The sequence below is a fragment of the Rhipicephalus sanguineus genome, chromosome 6 (genome assembly GCF_013339695.2).
Source record: "Rhipicephalus sanguineus isolate Rsan-2018 chromosome 6, BIME_Rsan_1.4, whole genome shotgun sequence".
NCBI lineage: Eukaryota > Metazoa > Arthropoda > Arachnida > Ixodida > Ixodidae > Rhipicephalus > Rhipicephalus sanguineus.
Window position 1 is genome coordinate 38,816,853 of NC_051181.1, and position 18,669 is coordinate 38,835,521.

Sequence of the window (18,669 nt, forward strand, 5' to 3'; positions counted from 1 at the left end):
TTATGGCAGAGCCCTTTGTAATGGGTTGGAAGCATTGAATAACCTACTCGTTGCGCAATTCGTATTGTGTGACGCCTGGTTACAGAATTCTCGTTGTGCGACGCTTGGTGCTTATTTTACTCTTCTACCACGCTATATTGCATATGCTAATGTGGTTCCTTCCCGACATGAAGCCTGTATAGGACCTTTTTGCAAAGCAGTTTCAAAGAAAGACGAAGACGCAGTTCGGAACGGTTGTGTTTTTGATGTTCTCCGCTACAAAGGATCAATCGGCTTCAAGCCGAGGTACTGCCCAGGTTTCTACCAGCAGTAATGACTACCGTATCGTCCTGCCCCGTCTTCCTACTGGTAAGCTCGTCGCAGACTCCGTTTTCCTGCATGCAGACCTTGCTGGCCGTCCATACCGAGCGCAGGACTTTCGAGATGCCCTCCGGAATATCATAGACCTTGCTGATATAACCTCGATCGGACAGTTTCAAATGTCACATGTCTGGATGGTGACTTGCAGGACTGCGCTATCTAAAGTGAAGATAGTAACCTGTGGTGAATTCTTTGTTCGAGGACGAAGATGCGTCGTTATAGACCCTGAGCCCACAGAAGTTAAAATGAAGCTGTTATGGCTCCCTGAACGCCTGGAAGATATTTATGTGCACGAAGCCTTTCAGCCTTTCGGAAAGATCAAGTCGATTTCAGCGGAAACTTGGAGGGTGTCAGAAATGGAACAGATGAGGACCCTTAACCGAGACGTTGTACTGGCACTTGGTGACGGAGTGCGTGTCTCCGACATCCCGCATCTGCTCTCAGTTTGTGGTCTACAAAGCCTAGTGCTGATTCCTGGCAGGCCGCCTTTATGCCTTCGTTGCAACAAAGTAGGACATATTCGTCGACATTGCAGGACACCACGCTGCGAAGATTGTCGGCGGTTTGGACATACGGCTGAAGAATGTGTGGCGACGTATGCCAATAAATTACGACATCGCATGCGACCACCTGAAGATGCGTTTCCAGAACATATCATGGACGCTACGGAAGTCCTCGATGCAACGGGAGACCTTCCACGTGCTGCCGTCGCTGAGCCCTGTGCTGTTGACAAGGACGCAGCTAGTGACTGTGCTGGAGCGGCGAAATCTAAACAAGCGTCAAACACCGTAGATGTGACAGACAGCGGAGAGAAGGAAGCAGTACCTGCACATGAGTCAGTCTTGACACAAAAGGAAAGCCGCAGCAGTAATGCTGATGTAGAAAAGCCACATGAGAAGCTAACTAGTGCCGATGTGCGAGAATCCGTCGATGTTTCTATAAGTAAGCGCCCTGCATCGTCAAACCCTGAGACGAGTGAGGAAAGTGACTCGGCGGTTGGCCCAAGACAATCACGACGTCGGAGATCATCAAAGCATGCAGGAAAGTGCAGACGTTCAAGATCAAGGAGGCCTGGCGGCGGTAACGGGGAGCATTCGCGCGCCCCTTCCCCACCAGACCGGCGTATGCAGCTCTGATAAAAGTGTAGACACCATGGCGCTGCCGCAGAAAGTCACTTTTGCAACGATCAACGTATGTGGACTTCGATCCAAGCAGAAGCAGGTGCAGCTCCGCCGGTTGCTGTTCAGCCATCACCTTGACTTCGTCGCCGTTCAAGAAACGAAGATCGAGAGTGAAGTGGACACGGAGAGGGCCTTGCGGCCATATCTCTCCGTATTTGATGTAATTGTTTCGCACGCTGTAGGCCTATCGGCGGGCTGCCTTTTGTTTCTTAGGAAGAGTTTACCTTATTCTTCTGTTGCTTATAATGTTGATGCAGAGGGGCGGCTTATACAATGCGACTTTATGTTGTATGGTTTGCCGTGGCGCCTAATCAATGTATATGCCTTCAATGATGCACCTCGGCGCACTAATTTCTTTGAAAGCTTGGCCACTTTGCTAGATCCTGACCGTAACATTCTGCTCATGGGTGATTTCAACTGTGTTTGCAGTCCGTGTGATCGTACTGGGTTTAGCCGCAGCGATAAGAGTGCTGAAGTGCTATCTCTGATAGTTCAAAATGCGGGACTTGTTGACATAGGAGCACTGAATAGATTACCCTCATATACACATGCACAGGGTAGTACTCACACTAGAATAGATCGCATTTATGTTTCAGCGCCTCTTATTTCTCGCGACCTGTCATGCAAAACGGAGCCTATTTCGTTCTCAGATCACTGCATTGTTGTGGGGCAGATTGGTCATAACACTCGATCATATTTCAGACCGCAGTGGGCACTCTGGAAACTCAACTCTTCAATTGTGAGTGACCAGGAATTTACTGCTCGCGTGCGCGTAGCCCTTAGGAGATGCTTGTCGGCTGACATGCCTTTGTTTGCCTCTTGGGAATTTTTCAAACAAGAAGTTCGGACAGTAGCTATCGAAATCGGATCAGTGCGGGGCTTTTACAGAAGGTTAGAACAAAACTTGTTACTAAAGAATCTTCAAAACTTATATGAATTTGAATGTGAGGCGCCTGGTTGTTACACAGACGAAATCGCTAATGCCAAATGCGCACTCCAGAGGTACGACACCTTACGCTACAGAGGTGCCCGTGTTCGATCACGCAATACTCGTACCTTGCATTCAGAGGAACCCACACGTCAAGCCTTACTCGATGAATACCGCAACGCAAAAAGCAAATTTATACCAGATTTATATTCGCAAGGGTCATTGGTAACTAATACAAGTGAAATCATGACAGAATTTGAAGCGTATTACACAGCATTGTTCAGCGATTCCTATGAAAAACAGAATGAAGATCTAGTAACGCAGTTTCTGTCATTTGTGACTCCTTTATCGGACGAAGAGTGTGAGTCTATTAGTGGGCCTATCACTTTAAAAGAAATAGAACTCGCCGTTGACCAGTTACCGATGTCGAAAACGCCAGGACCCGACGGAATGTCGGCCGAGTTTTACAAAACCTTTAAATCCTTACTGTGCCCGGTACTGCTGGACATTTTCACGCAGAGTTTGAATCTGGGGACCCTTCCTCAATCTTTTACAAGAAGCCACACCGTCCTAATTCCGAAATACTCAGATAGAGAAAAGCTTCGTCATGTTGACGGCTACAGACCGATTACACTGTGTAACGTTGACTATAAAATTTTTGCAAAAATACTATCAGACTACAATTTGCAATGTCAATTCTTATTGGCGCCCACCAGACTTGCGGCCTGAAAGGTCGTTCAATACAAACCAACATACACATTGCCCGCACAGTATTGGAACATTCTTCCCACTCGTATGACCAACTGGCAATATTACAAGTAGATTTAGCGAAGGCGTTTGATCGGGTTCGTCATTCCTTTCTATTTTCTCTTCTAGACCATGCTAACATTGGTTCCACTATATTCAAAGGTATAAAACTATGCTACAGTGATTGTTCAACACGTTTGATTGTTAATGGCCACCTGTCAAAATCTGTGTCGATTCACTCTTCTGTGAAGCAAGGCTGTCCGTTGTCGCCACTGCTTTTTGCCCTCTATTTGGAACCACTGTGCTTAAGCGTGATTCGATCTTGCAATGTTCATGGTTTCAGTGTTTACGGAATTGAGGTGAAAGTATTAGCGTATGCGGATGACCTGGCGTTCTTTTGTACAGACATTTCCAGTATAAAAACAGTGGTGTCCACTATTCGGGAATTCGGAACCATTTCTGGTGCACGAATGAACTTTGCTAAAAGTTTAGGACTGTGGTTTGGCCCGTGGGCTTATAAACCAACGAATTTCGAGGGCATTGCATGGTCTTGTGTGCCACCGAAATACCTTGGCGTTCCATTGGATGCATATAAGTCAAGCGCACATTATTGGAAAGAACGTGTACCCAGCCTAAAGCGTTACGCCCAGACGTTTATTCCCCATAACCTCTCAATTTTTGGCAGAGCTAAAGCATGCAATCTATTCCTGGCAACAAAATTATTCTACGTACTTGCAAATACTACATTGTTCCAGGGTTTACATTCAGAAGTTTCACCGAATCTTTGCTACCTTTATTTGGTCATCAAGTTACGAGCCGATGAGGCGTGACAATGTTTTTAGACCAGTTTGTGCAGGCGGTCTTGGGTTGGTGCATCTCTTTATTAGACAATTGGTATCCCGTTTTTTCTACTTTCGGGACTGCGATCATCCGCTGCTTCGAACATTTTTACAAGTGAATCTCGTCGATGTTTTACCAAGTTTAGTGGTATCTGCTAATTGTGCCTCGCCTCCCTATTTGCAAGGATTCATGCGTGAAGTGTATGAATCAGTGCGGTTTTTGACAGTAAGATTCTCTAACGACTATTTATTCTCTAGTTCACGAAAAGATCTATATAATTCCATATTAGATATGTTGTTTCCTGCACCTTTGTACCGCTCACTACATGTTGGATTGCCTGGACACGACGTGCTTGTGCGTGTGAATAAAATGCCTATTTCACCAACATCCAAGACATTCTTCTACAAAGTGCATACACAGACGCTGCCTGTGAAGACCTGGTTAAGCAGCAAAGGCATCTTTGTATCTTCAGTTAACTGTCGCCTCTGTGAAGTTCCGGAAACTATAGAACATTGCTTCATCAGCTGTAAAGACGCCATACTCTTCTGGGACGTTCTACAAAGGGCTTTTAAAAAACAACTCGATTTAAATTCGTATAGCATACGTTATCTCATGCCACCGAAAAGCCATTCTGTGCCTGTTGACATGCTATTACTAATGGGTATGCACAGTTTATGGAAAACTCGCATGTTAGACAGGCATGCGGAACCCATGGTATCATCGCGGTTACATTTCATTCAAATGGCTCTTCAGCTAAAAGACTTTTACGAACAATTAGAGTTTCAACCGGACTGGTATCCACTCTTCATGAAATGTATAGCTTTAATACCCTTTTAGGACTTCTGTGTAACGCTTGTACGCTGGTAGAGGCCGCCTTGAGTATTTTGTTCGCTATGTATGCTAATTACACACATTTGTAATAAATACCATGAAAGAAGAAAAAAAGCACCGGCATGGTTCAGAGGTTGAATACTGGGCTCACACGCAGAGGGCCCGGGTTCGAACCTCGTTCCGTCCTGGAATTTTTTTTCTTATTTCGTTTTTTTTTTTCTTATTTCGAGCGATACTGGTTACGGACACCGGCGGCGGCGGTGGCGGCGGCGGACAACTACGGCGCCAAAAACGGCCGGTGAAATGATCTCATAACAGCTTTCGCTGTAAAAAATTGCATAGCCGCTGCTTCCCTACATCACAAAAATTATGATTTATAGCGTAGTGGGTTCCTCGCAATTGCACTTCCATCGGTTGTCGAGGAAGCCCACAAGGCAGGGCAGAGTACTCGGACGGCCTAGTAAGCACACAATATGCGTACAACTACTCAATTTACACGAAGACGTGGAACCACCTCGTAGCGACTGGCTTAAAGCAAAAAAAAAAAGCTGCATGGACTGCTATTTCTCGATTGTTCTGCATGTAATTGATTCCTACAGTGCGTGGAATATGCCGGCTAATTTTTTTTTACTTTTATTTTATATTTGTGTTATTTTCGGATTATATTTTACTTATATTTATTTATTTTCTTTTACTGCAGGCATTTCTTTATCTATAGGAGCTCGGTTTTTCTCCTGTGTAAATCTCGGATGCTTCACCTCATAATACGAAACGCTGACCTTGCTATAGCGGACTGCGGAGGTTCGGATTCTACTTCAAGTTATCCCGACTGTCTGTATACTGCGACACTGCAAGGATATCATAGCCCTCGGTGGGTTATTTTGCTGAAAATGCCTGGCACTGTAGTTAATCGGCTACACTCTCATTTATTTGAAACTAAATCTATGTTCTGAGATGATACATATCATAAACCTCAACTACAATCACCCTTTTTATATGATTGTATTTTTCGCAGGTTTTACTTCTAAACAGGAAGTCGGTAGGTGATGCGGAAGCTCTGCGCGAGAGACAAGTGTATCGCACGGTGCTCGCGCCACAAAATATATGCACACGATCTAGTGTTCTAATAAATGAGAATGATTCACATTGCTGCGCAGCCTCCCCGAGGAGAGCGGTATGCTGCACGTACTAATAGCTTATGCCTAGTACTGTTTTGTACATCACAAAAACTAACACTTTCTAAGAAACGACGATCGACGCCCTGGAACTCTGCTGGAGCCAAGTTGTAGATGTCGAAGCCTACGTCTCATCAAACACAGCCAGATCAATCACTCCAGTAAACCCTGCTAGTGTTCCTCGAGTACTTCATTAACCACTGAAAAAAAGCTTTGTCTCGGATGGCATTTCTAAGTTTTTCTTCCACAAAGTAAGTCATTTTAATAAAATCTTCTTAAAAGTGCGTTCCAAGAGAGAAACCCCGCAATATAAGGGGGGATGTTTTGCTCCAACGAGTCTTTCTGAACTTTGTTTAAGTGCAGGTCCATGCCGTGCCCAGGCCGGGAATGCGCCTATTTGCGATAACGCTGCCACAGAACACCGCGTTCATGGTCAACTGACCCTTAATATAGCAGCAAATTACGGAAACACGGGACAAAAAAGACGACAAGCCTAGGCGCTTGTCCTATTGTCTTCTGTCTCGTGCTTCCATCTGTTGCGCTACCTTAAAGATGAACCTTAACCATCTCGCCCAGACTCGCGTCTTTTGGGGTGCTCAGCCTACTACTCTCGTCATGAGCCTGCGCAGTGCTGGTAAATGTTACCGCTTAACTTGAACAAGCAGTCAGGCTTTTCCTATTTAGGGGGAAGCCCAATATGCCGCATCAAACGCGAATAGTGACAGTCGGCGATGCACGAAATCGTCTGATGACGTCATGCTATGATGTTACGACGTCACTAGTCGCCAATATTTTTGTCGTCGTCATGACGTCACCTATGACGTCAAATAACGTGACCTCAGATGACGTCATCACTTTACATCGTCCCTAGGTGTAAGAAGGGCCGATCGCGATGCGAACGAGAAGGCGTATTTCACCATAGTCGTCTTAGGCAAATGCCTAACGGACCGTGTGACTTTTTTTATCCTGCTATTACCAAATTTTAGTGTTTAGGTCGCATTGCACGGGGTTTCCGTATGCGAGGATTACTAATCCTGGACGTCGACAGCACGCACGTATACGTACCGTGTAAATTAGCAACTGCGCACTGTTTCGTTTATCTCTCTGCATAATATGTCTCACCATTCTAATTCAACGAAGGACGCAGAATTTTAAGGTCTCGTTTTTCTATGTTAGACGCAACATTAGTTAGAACTAACAGACAAAAAAGTCAAGGAAAGTACAGGGGATTTTATTTGTAGTAAATATAATGTAAATGTGAAGCAAACAAAAATGGACGAAAAGAGAACTTGTAGCCGGCAGGCACCGAACCTGCGACCTTCGAACAACTCGTCCGATGCTCCATCACTTAGCTGCGGAGGTGGTCATCCTCCCGTCCACTTTTTGGGGTACATGTGTGTATTTATACCTATACGTACAATTTTCCTTTTAAGGCAGAATGTAATTTTTCATGTTCCCCATCGACGGTAACGGCAAACTTCAACAAGGAAGCGGCCGTATGACCGAATGGGAAGATAGCCGTCAATTGGGAACTTCAATAATCACTTTGTTCCTTAAAACAAACATTGAATGATAAAACTCGCCATATAAGAACTACTTATTTCCTTCCGATAGAGGCATAATGCTGGCCTTTAACTGGAGCACCACGTGGTGTAAATCGCGTCTCAATGTAGACCAAAATGATGATTTTCTCAAATTCCTGATTTTTTCTCATGAGACAAAGAAACTTCATTGGTCTCTATTTTAAACAAAAAATATACCTTTTGTAGAGGAAGTACTCATTACTCAGATATTCATATATAGCGCAATATTACAAAGGAAAAAATTGAAACATGGAACATTTCGGCAAAATGTCTGGAGGTATACATTGCAGAAAACTTGGTGTACTATAAGTGAGCTTCAAAAACCTTTCACAAACGCGTCTGTTTAATATGTAAACCAAATTTGGTATTGAAATAAGAAACGATACTCTCAGAAAAAATTTCCTAACAAAAGAGACTCAGACGACATTCTGCGTAATTCGGAAATCTCACACGTGACCAAAAGTTTTTTTCTCTCCGAAATATTCAAGAATTCACTTTTTTCCGTGCAAGACACCAGCAGGATTTTTTTCGAATGCATTTGAGATTGTCGCCAATATGGCCGAGACGTGTGGCGCGGAATGACCCTGTTTAGCAAAATTTGTTTTTATAAAACGGTTATTCCTACATAACATGTTGCTAACACTGAGGCACAGCGATGGTAACTATATGGCAATAACATAAACAAAGAACTGAGCACTACATACATGACACATTTCCGGAGAAAAGTCCGCGGGATGTCACTAGCACATGTTACCAGGGCCTAATGTGACAACACATTTCACATAAATGATTGGCTACGTGGTATAAGTTATCTCGACATACAAGCCCATCCAGACTACGTGCAACTGATCTTGGCACAGAGAATAAGTGACAAGGGTTTAAGGAACTGTGTTCTCTACCATGGGAATGCTCTGTGCAGCCGTTCCTGGAGGGCAACTAAATCAAAACGCAATGCCGCTGTTCAACAAGATATGGACACGACATAGTGCCTAGAAAATGGGAACGCATCAGAGCACTGCGTACTCCGCTTTAGGAGAGCAGCATGCTCTCTCCGATGCGGCACGGTTGTCTATAGGTTCTGGTGGTCGACAGCTAACCTGAAAGTCGCGGTACCGAATCCCAGCCGCGGTGGCCGCATTTCAATGGAGGCGAAATGCTGGAGGCTCATGTACTTATATTTAGGTGCATGTTAATGAACACCAGGTGGTCATAATTTCGGGAGCCCTCCACTACGGCAGTCCCTCATAATTAAATCGTGGTTTTGGGACGTAAAACGCCGACGATTATTGTTATGCTGTCTCCACCCAAGACAACAAAAAGAAACTATTCCATTACGCGTACTGGTTACTTGCCCCTTAATGCAATAGAGCAAACGTGTTTAGCATGTTCCTGGAGGCGACCGTAATCCTTGACTTTCGTGTGCCCTGGTGTATTCGTGTGTCCCGGTATATTCATTCGGTTAACATTCTGTTTCACGCGCTGCCGAAGTGGATCTCAGAGGTCATGTAGAAATAAGCGTGTGGTTGAGATCTGCTCTGCCGGGCACCGCAAAAGCCTCTCAAAAGCTTTAAAAAAATCAATAAATTAATTTTGGTTATTTATCGTGGCACGTAATATGCTTTAAGTGAAGTTATGCTAATATATATCATATGAACCGAATATAACTCTTAAAGTGAACCGGATCAATAGAATTCTATTTTTGGAAGTCTTTTTAGGAGTGTTTTCAAAACAGGAAGTAAGGGCTCCACCGGAAGTGCTAGGAAGAGAAACAAGAGTGTCACTCGGTGGTCGTGCCACCCAAATATAGTGGTCTATATGAGAGCGCTAAGCCGCTCCAAAATATCTGGTGCCGAAGACTACAGAAGCCAAAGCCAACTTTTGATCAGAGACAGCCGAGTGAACCACTCTAGCTAAGCTTACGAAATTTTTCTCAAGTGCTTCGTTGATCACAGGAACCTGTATTTGCCAGGTTAAACGTTCATCAATTTTCCAATTATGAAAAATATCCTTTTAGTTTATTATTATCAGAAACAGGCTCCAAGAAACAATCAATATGATATTCTAGGTAAAGTATTGCTTTAACACGTATTTCAAAACTCCTTTTCTTTTTTTTTTTTGTAGGGACGTATGTTGTGCCCAAGCTGTGAATGGGCCCTTTCCATGATGACGCCCACAGACGGCATTTTATGCTGTATGAATTCTAAATCTACAAAACTATCACAACGTAAATTTGAGCGTGCGCGTCATTATGGGCAGCGCTGGTAAATGTTAAGTTTACCTTGAATAAACAAAACCAAATCGTCCCAGTAGACAACCAGGCCAATGAACGCGTATGGGGCATTAAGTGCTCTCTTTACTATGGTGTAGTAACTAGGACGTAATTGAAATTAACTTACTTGGGTGAAAAACGCCCATTCCGTCGGTGTGATGTCCAATCATACAACCTCGTAATTACGCATCCCATGCTCTACAAATTGAGCTACAACGGAAGGCGCTTTCCGTCCATGTCGTTGGGTATTTCTGTATGTCTAATCCCTGGATATCGCCGTTGTCGTGAACTTTCTGAGATCGAGCCTGCAAATCTCGCCTGTGTTAGAGCTACGATGTGAGAGAATATTTTGCTGCTCTTGGTTTCAATACAGGCATTTGTAACTACAATACGAGCGTTTCTCTTTCATTCGTTTAGAAAGAAAATGCGGGAGGTCCTACGCATTGTAGGAATTAATTTCATGCGAAGCAGTAAGCGACTAGCAGCCTATGCCGGATTTTTCATATTGAGCCAACTGCTACAAGTTCGACCACCGTGCTTGTGTAAATTGAGTAGTCGTGCGTATCTCGTGCGCTTACCACACACATTTTTTGCACTGTCGTGTAAATGGTAGCTCATTGCCCGACGTAACATCGGCACTCAAGTTAGAGCACAGACGTCAGTATTATCGTAACAAAGTGCGCGCTATGGTGCGATGATGCATATCTCATAAGCAGCGGCCGTTGGCGTATTCAGGGAAAGCTTTATTACAGCTTGCGGACTTAGAAGTACGCATTTGTAATGTTTACTAAACAGATATAAACGCGGAAAGCCAACACTGCTACCCCAATTGGCGTTGTCCTGATTTGACACTTCGGCAGGGTCTTTTACCGCCGCAGTTTGAAGCAGTGGCAGGCTATGTGGTAGAATGCTTGACTGTCATGCAGAAACCCTGGTTCGATTCCGGACCATCGGGATATTTGATCCATTGCAACGCCGCCGACACTAGCGCCGCGTTTTCTGCGACATGGGTAAAGATTTATGAAGTGTACATTGATATGGGCTGTAAATCACCTGTGGCGCATACACGCATACCACTGTCCGCGGTATACTAGCATCTTCCACACGTGACTGGTGAAAGGATTTTATGACGTACGTCACAAACAAGTTGCGTTAGTCATGTCATGATCTGCGAATCGCTTTGGTGATACTATGTAGCCATTACCGGAAAAATAACACTTAATATTTTATTTGTCAAAGGTTATGTGCAGGTTGGTGTTTATTATCAGCCAATGCAGTAAAAATGACGATGCGTACATGCGACGCAGGCGGAATGCAATTGTTAAACGCAAGAAGAACTTAATCATACATCCGCATCTTGTTCATAACCGCTGGAGTTTGGACGTCGCGCAGTAGCCATTTCACTCTATTTTGCAGGCAGAAAAGTTGAATAAATTCAGTCATATGATGGCGCGCCAAGTTTCATGAGGCGTAAACCTGAACTGATTGTCTTAGCCACAACAGAAATACCCATTTGACACAATCGAAAATAGAAGAAGTATTGACCTACCGTTATCCGGTAAGCCATCCTTGTCACCAATGCAGTCTTCCCGCTTTACGAGTCTGCATGCACAGGTCCATTTGAGAAGGTGCGCACGAAGCCGACAGTACGTGGGGGTGCATAGACCAGACGGCAGCTTAAGACGCACTGGTGGGCTAGTTGGTTCATGATTGGTTATGACAGCTCGCCTGAAAAACAAAGGAAATGACACCTCAGCATTTGAGTCTACGTGTATCTATATGTGTCCATTTCGCCCTTGATTTGGTTCGCGATATAGGCAAGAACAGGAAACCCCCCAGGTCAGACATTGGTACCAGTAAGACCAATATGAGTGAAGTAGACACGATTGTTCGGCTCTCCCAAACGAGCTCCCCCACTCAAAGGCTTCGCATACAAGCTCAGCAATCACTACCCATACATTTCACGTCGTCGATTTTAATACTTATACGTTTTACCCGCCTTTAGCGCGAGGAATTTTAACTTTCAGCCACCTACCATGTTCATATCAGTTACGATGACCTGGCGCTCTTTGGCCACATGGCCCTTGCGCCAATAACATAGGATATCATCATCTTTACATAAGGGTTTATTACAGAAAGCAAAAGAAAGAGTGCGAAAACATAAGTGCTGCCTTTTATAAGGATCGCGATAGTGATCGTCTGTCCAGTCACACGCGCGCGCACTTTCACCCGCACTGCGCTGCACTCACACGCACGCACTGACGCACGCGCTGACACAACAATCATCATCATCATAGTTTCGTTTTGAAAAAAACGAAAACCATTAGAATATAAGAACTCTATTATTATGGGACAGTGGTATGCTGCCCCTAAGGAAACATTTTCGATTATGCGTACTGGTCTTTGTTTAGAAGGAAAAGCAGGAGCCCTTCCCCTGTCGAGAAAGTGGGCGAGCGAAGTGTGATCTATTTATTTAGTTATTTGTTAATTAATTTTCCTCTTTCCTTGTTTATTTATTTGTATATTTATTTCCTTCTTTCTTTCTATCGCATTGCTGCAATGCTTCCTGCTAACTTGTTTCATCCTCCATGCAAGGAAGGGGAGCTTTAACCCGCGTGTTTAGTATCGCAGCACTTCTGCTGCCACAGGCAACCACGCCGATCATGCGAGAAACAGTGGAATGAAACAATAAGGCGATAATGACATTTGGCAACGTGAAACGACAGATGACCTCAATAAAAGATCACATTTCTATATCAGAAACGAATGATCACCAACAAGCCCACGACTCATAGAGCATCAGTTATTGTAAAATGTAAAACGGCCCTTTCGAATACGCTTGTGATCGGCTCACGTTTGAGGGCCTATTTGTGTGCAGCCAAATTCCTTTACATTCGACGGCGCCGTGTTTGTTGCGGAATGTGGAGTAATTCAGTGATAATCAGTAACTCATCAAAGCTTCGCTGAAGAAGGGTTGACGATTTAGAGCGCAATGTACTCCACCGTGTGAGACCGCAAGCAGATTTATAAAAAAAATGCTGTGCTCGACTCCGTGAAAGGCGTCGAAAGAGTGAAGCTTATGCCCTCTCTCGGCAGGCTATTGCCGTTCTTGTTCTATTTTTGAACTTTCCAAAGTATTTATATGTTGTGCCAATATTTTCTTGTATTTTTTGTTCTACCAATGCTCTTTATTTGACACTCTATGTAAAGCTATGGGGAGTCCCTTTCCACTTTTGCAGGCAGCTGCATTCTTAGAAGTTTTCACTCAGGATTTCTTTGTTGTTTCTTTGTGCTTCAGGTTAGCCTGTGGATGCCGCGCGACGACATGCTCTTTCGCTGGCAGCACTGGAACGCTATGGTCGCCTTCAAGTGCGGCCATGACTCGTTTGTGCCCGCCCACTCGCTCAAAACACGTATTACTATGACTAAGGACAGCTTCGCTCTTAAAAAGATTGCTGGAGTGAAAATTATGTCGCGAAGTGAAGCTAGACCTGCGCCCATCTGACTACAGGCATGGTAGGTCCGCGTAGGAAAGAGCAGCGTTTTCGCCACACGCCTTACGGGTTTAATGTGGCTGGTTTTTTCCTGGCAGAGGCTACTCAACGGGAGCTTCGGCGTTCCTGTTTTTCTTAAAAAAAACTCAAAATCAAGCGAGAAGTTATAACGGATCACGCTTCTTATATTTGCCTTTTCATTTGACATTTGAAGATGAAGCGCACAAGGCTATGTTTCCGAGGCATACCACAGGCAAATACTGGCTTCCCATTTGCTGCTAATACGCTGTCAGGGCTTCTGCTCCTGAATTCGTTCTGTGCGTTCGGAAAAATGGCTGACGATTTACAGTACTCTATGTACTTCTCTATGGGAGTGCAGTGAGCCGTCCCGAATATTGCCACGCCCACTTCTTGTCTTGTTTTGATGTATTCGGGTTTGACCGGCAGGGACGGTTATCAACGCTCGACGCGGTCCGCGAAGTAGTGTTCTAGAAGCATCGCGATTGTAGTAGATCGGTTTGTTAAGATTGCGCCCGCACGCGACGTTCCAGCTTGTCTAGAGAAACGCCGCACCAGCGATATTGCTGGAAAGTTCGATAGCGCCTGTATAAAAGCCGACGCGCTTGATCGCTTGCAGTTGATCGACGGACGACGCCCTGTTCGCCGCTATCATTGTACAGCGTGCATTGCTGTAGTTCTAGTTCTCATTTTTCCGGCCACAAGTTCGGCCAAATAAACAGTTCATCCTACAAACGCCGACTGCTGTGTTCGTCGACGTCGCGACCACGTGACATCTGGTGGAGGTGCTGCTTCTTCCATGATCCGGACACCCCCGCGAAGCGCTGACCCAAGCCCAAGCCGCGAAGGAGGACGACGGCAAATGAAAACCCGGATCGCGAACAAGCCGAAGGCAGAAGGGACTGCAGCCAGAGTACGGGCTCCTTCCGAGAACACCAGGCAGCCCCAGGTCCCAACACCGCCGCAGCGACGATGACCGCCCCGTGCAGCCTGCGCCGATACTTCGTCCGGCAGCCCAAGGAGCCGCCAACTTTCCGCGGGTCGTCATTCGAAGACCCGGAAACCTGGCTCGAGACCTTCGAAAGGGTCTCAGCGTTCAACAACTGGGACTCCGAGGACAAGCTGCGCCACGTCTACTTTTACCTGGAAGATGCAGCAAGGACCTGGTTCGAGAATCGGGAGTCCACTCTTCGAACCTGGGACGCCTTTCGCAGCGCTTTCCTGGAGACGATTCACAAGCGTCGTCCGAAAGGAAAGGGCCGCAGCCTTGCTGGAGACACGGGTCCAACTTCCAAATGAAAGCGTGGCCATCTTTGCAGAGGAAAGACCCGGCTATTTCGCCACGCTGACCCTGCCATGCCCGAGGACAACAAAGTCGCTTCCTCATGCGAGGAGTAAGGAACAGCTCTTCGCTGGACTTATGAGGATACCGCCGAATACCGTCGAAGAATTTGTCTCCGAAGCAACAACAATCGAGAAAACGCTTGAGATGCGAAACACGGCAATACAACCGCCAGCTTCTCGACCACACGCTACGCCGACGTTCAACCACTAGGATCCGCCGACCTGCGTGAGACGATTCGAGCAATCGTGGAAGAGGAGCTGCGAAAAATTCTACCTTCGTCGCAACCTCAAGTGGATTCCATCGCCGACGGTCGTGCGCCAGGAGATCCAGCATTCAGTCGTGGCGCCTCAGCTAGCAGAGCCGCAGCCGCAAGCTAGAGCTATGCTGCTGCAGCCCGCCGTCATGCTCCTCCTCCACGCCCACGCCAAGACGACACACCGCCGCAGTACAGTCGCCAGACGCCGCCAGCGACGCCCTACCGTCCACCTGTCGGCCAGACGCGGCCGACGCCACCGACGCCCTACCGCCCACCTGTCGGCCAGCGCTACACCCCGAGGAAGACCGATGTCTGGCGTGCCCCTGACAACCGCCCGCTCTGCTACCACTGCGGGGAGGCCGGCCACACGTACCGCGCTGCCATTACCGTCAGATAGGGCTACGCGGATTCCCCGTCAACGCGCCGCGCCCGCAGCCAGGCGAACGCCTCGCGACATCGACGACTACCTCACAGGCACACAGTGGCAGAACGACGACCTTCCCGCTCACCGTCGCCCGGTTATCACGGGAAGGTTATCAACGCTCGAGCGCTGTCCGCGAAGTAGTGTTCTAGAAGCGTCGCGATTGTAGTAGATCGGTTTGGTTAAGATTGCGGCCCCGCACGCGAATGTTCCAGTTTTGTCTAAGATAACGCCGCCACCAGCGATATTGCTGGAAAGTTCGATAGCCGCCGTATAAAAGCCGACCGCGCTTGATCGCTTGTCAGTTGATCGACCGGACGACGCCCTGTTCGCCGCTATCATTGTACGGCGTGCATTGCTGTAGTTCTAGTTCTCCATTTTCCGGCCACAAGTTCGGCCAAATAAACGTTTCATCCTACAAACGCCGACTGCTGCTGTTCGTCGACGTCGCGACCACGTGACAATATAAAGCTGGAGAGTACCTGCGCCTCCTGGAAGCGCTGTCGGAGCGATTTCTCTAAACAGAAGCCTATGTCTAATGAAACAAAGCTTCTCATCCACTTTAGCAATAACTTGCTAGTTTTTCTCAGATACTTAGTTAGTGACTAATGAACAATATTTGCTAGGGATGGTGCTTCTATGTGCTTCCTGAAGAAAAAAAGTTTATTTTCATTCACCTTTTCGCAAGCACGATCCAAAGACTGACAACGCAATATTATGGGCCCAGTTTTGCTGGCAAGCATACTTCAAACTCTAATGTCGTATTAATTCTGTTAGCAATTACTTTTGTGAATAGCTTTGTAGACAACGGAACAGTAAGCTGATGGGCCTGTAATTTTTCAGGTCCTTGACGTCCCCTTTCTTATGGATCAAGATGAGTTGGCATTCTTCCAAGATTCTGGTAGCCTCCCTGTCGAGAGGACACTTCGTATACAGGGTGGCCAGTTTCTCTAACATAAGCTCTCCACCGTCTTTCAACAGGTTCTGATGTTACCTGATCCTCACCAGCGGCTTTGCCTCTTTGCATTCCCTTTAGGGCTTTCTTTACTTCTCCTGTTAATACTGGTGGGATGTCAGATTCCTCTGGGATATTACTGCTTCTTACGTTATCATCCTGACTGTCTCGGCTGCTGTACAGATCTCTGTAGGAACTCTTCCGCTACCTCAACTATTCTATCCATATTGGTTTGTGACCTTGCCATCCTTGTCCCTTAATAGCATACATCTGATTTTTGCCTATGCACAGTTGTCTTCGTAGCTTTGAGGCTTCTCCGTTCTTTAGAGCATGCTCATTCTCTCATATTATACTTGTCTTATGTCGGCTACTTTACGCCTATTGATCAACTTCGAAAGCTCCGCCAGCTCTATTTTTGTCTGTTGCATTTAGGCTTTCATGGCTTGACGTTTCTTAATGAGGTTTTTCGTCTCTTGGATAGCTTACCAGTGTCTCCTGTCTAACGACTGTACACCCGACTTCCACTGCACACTCCTTACTGATCTAGTCAGATTATCATTCATTGCGTCAACGCTAAGGTCGGTTTCCTCGGTTAAAGCCGCGTACCTATTCTGAAGTGAAACTCTGAATTCCTGTACTTTCCCTCGCAGAGCTAGTTCATTAATCGGCTTCTTGCGTATCAGTTTCTGCGTTCTTCCTCACGTCTAGTTGAATTCTAGATCTTACCATTCTATGGTCACTGCATCGGATCTTGTTAACTACTCCACATCCTGTATAATGCCCGGGTGGTCGCACATTATGAAGTCATTTCATTTTTAGTTTCGCCATTAGGACTCCTCCACGTCCACTTACGAGTCCGTTTTCTGTAGAAGGTATTCAAGATCCGTAAATTATTGCGTCTGCGAACTCTACTAGTAACTCCCCTCTGGCAATTTCTGGAGCCGATGCCATATTCCCCAACTGCATGATCTCCAGCCTGCTTCTTGCCTACTTTTGCATTAAAGTCGCCCCTCAGTACAGTATACTGTGCTTTACCTTACTCAGTGCTGATTCACGTCTTCGTAGAAGCGTTCAACCAGTTGATCATCGTGGCTGGATGTTGGCGCGTAGGCCTGTAATCACCTTCATCCTGTACCTCTTATTAAACTTAATCACGATACATAACACCCTCTCATTAATGCTATAGTATTCCTCTATATTGCCAGCTATATTTTTTATGAATAAGAACCAAGGGACCAGGCAGGATTTCGTACAGGCTTCTCAAACAATAGACCATATTCATACTATCAATCAGGTGATAGAGAAATGCGCGGAATACAGCCAACCCCTATACATAGCCTTCATAGATTACGAGAAGGCATTTGATTCGGTGGAGACATCAGCAGTCATGCAAGCACTGCGGAATCAGGGCATCGACGAAGCCTATATAAACATAATGGAAGAACTCTACAGCGGCATCCACAGCCACTATAGTCCTTCATAAAGAAAGCGACAGAATCCCAATAAAGAAGGGCGTACGACAGGGAGACACGATCTCTCCAATGCTATTCACCGCGTGTTTACAGGAGGTTTTCAGGGCCCTAGATTGGGAAGAATTAGGGGTAAGAGTTAATGGAGAGTATCTCAGTAACCTGCGATTCGCTGATGACATTGCATTGATGAGTAACGCGGTGAGACGAATTACAGCTCATGATACTGAACTGATACGGAAAGTAGAAGAATAGGTCTGAAATTAATATGCATAAAACTAAAGTAATGTGGAACAATCTTGGCAGAGAACAGCGCTTCGCGATAGGTGGCGAGACGCTGGAAGTTGTAAAAGGAGTACGTCTACTTAGGACAGGTAGTAACCGCGGAAGCCGAACCATGAGAGTGAAATAACTAGAAGAATAAGGATGGGATGGGGCTCATTTGGCAAGCATTATCAAATCATGAATAGTAGTCTACCACTATCTCTCAAGAGGAAGGTATATAAAAGCTGCATCTTACCGGTACTTACTACGGAGCAGAAACCTGGAGACTTACACAGATGGTTCAACTTAAATTGAGGACGACGCAGCGAGCGATGGAAAGGAAAATGATAGGTGTAACCTTAAGAGACAGGAAGAGAGCAGAGTGGGTCAGGAACAAACCGGGGTTAGGATATCATAGCTGAAATTAAGAAGAGAAATGGATGTGGGCCGGCCACGTAGCACGTCGGCAGGATAACCGGTGGTCATTGAGGGTAACTGACTGGATTCCAAGAGTGGGCAAAACGCGTGAGGGG

The 18,669-nt window shown here is 45.9% G+C and overlaps 1 protein-coding gene across 1 annotated transcript in view; it reads left to right on the forward strand.

Moving 5' to 3' along the window:
• Positions 1-240: 240 nt before the first annotated feature.
• LOC119397214 (uncharacterized) overlaps positions 241-18,669 on the forward strand; it is a 31,648-nt gene continuing 13,219 nt past the window's right edge. Inside the window, exon 1 of the mRNA XM_037664651.2 lies at positions 241-1,302. Coding sequence (XP_037520579.1) covers positions 246-1,302 — 1,057 coding nt within the window. The 5' untranslated portion in view covers positions 241-245. The remainder of the gene's footprint in view (positions 1,303-18,669) is intronic.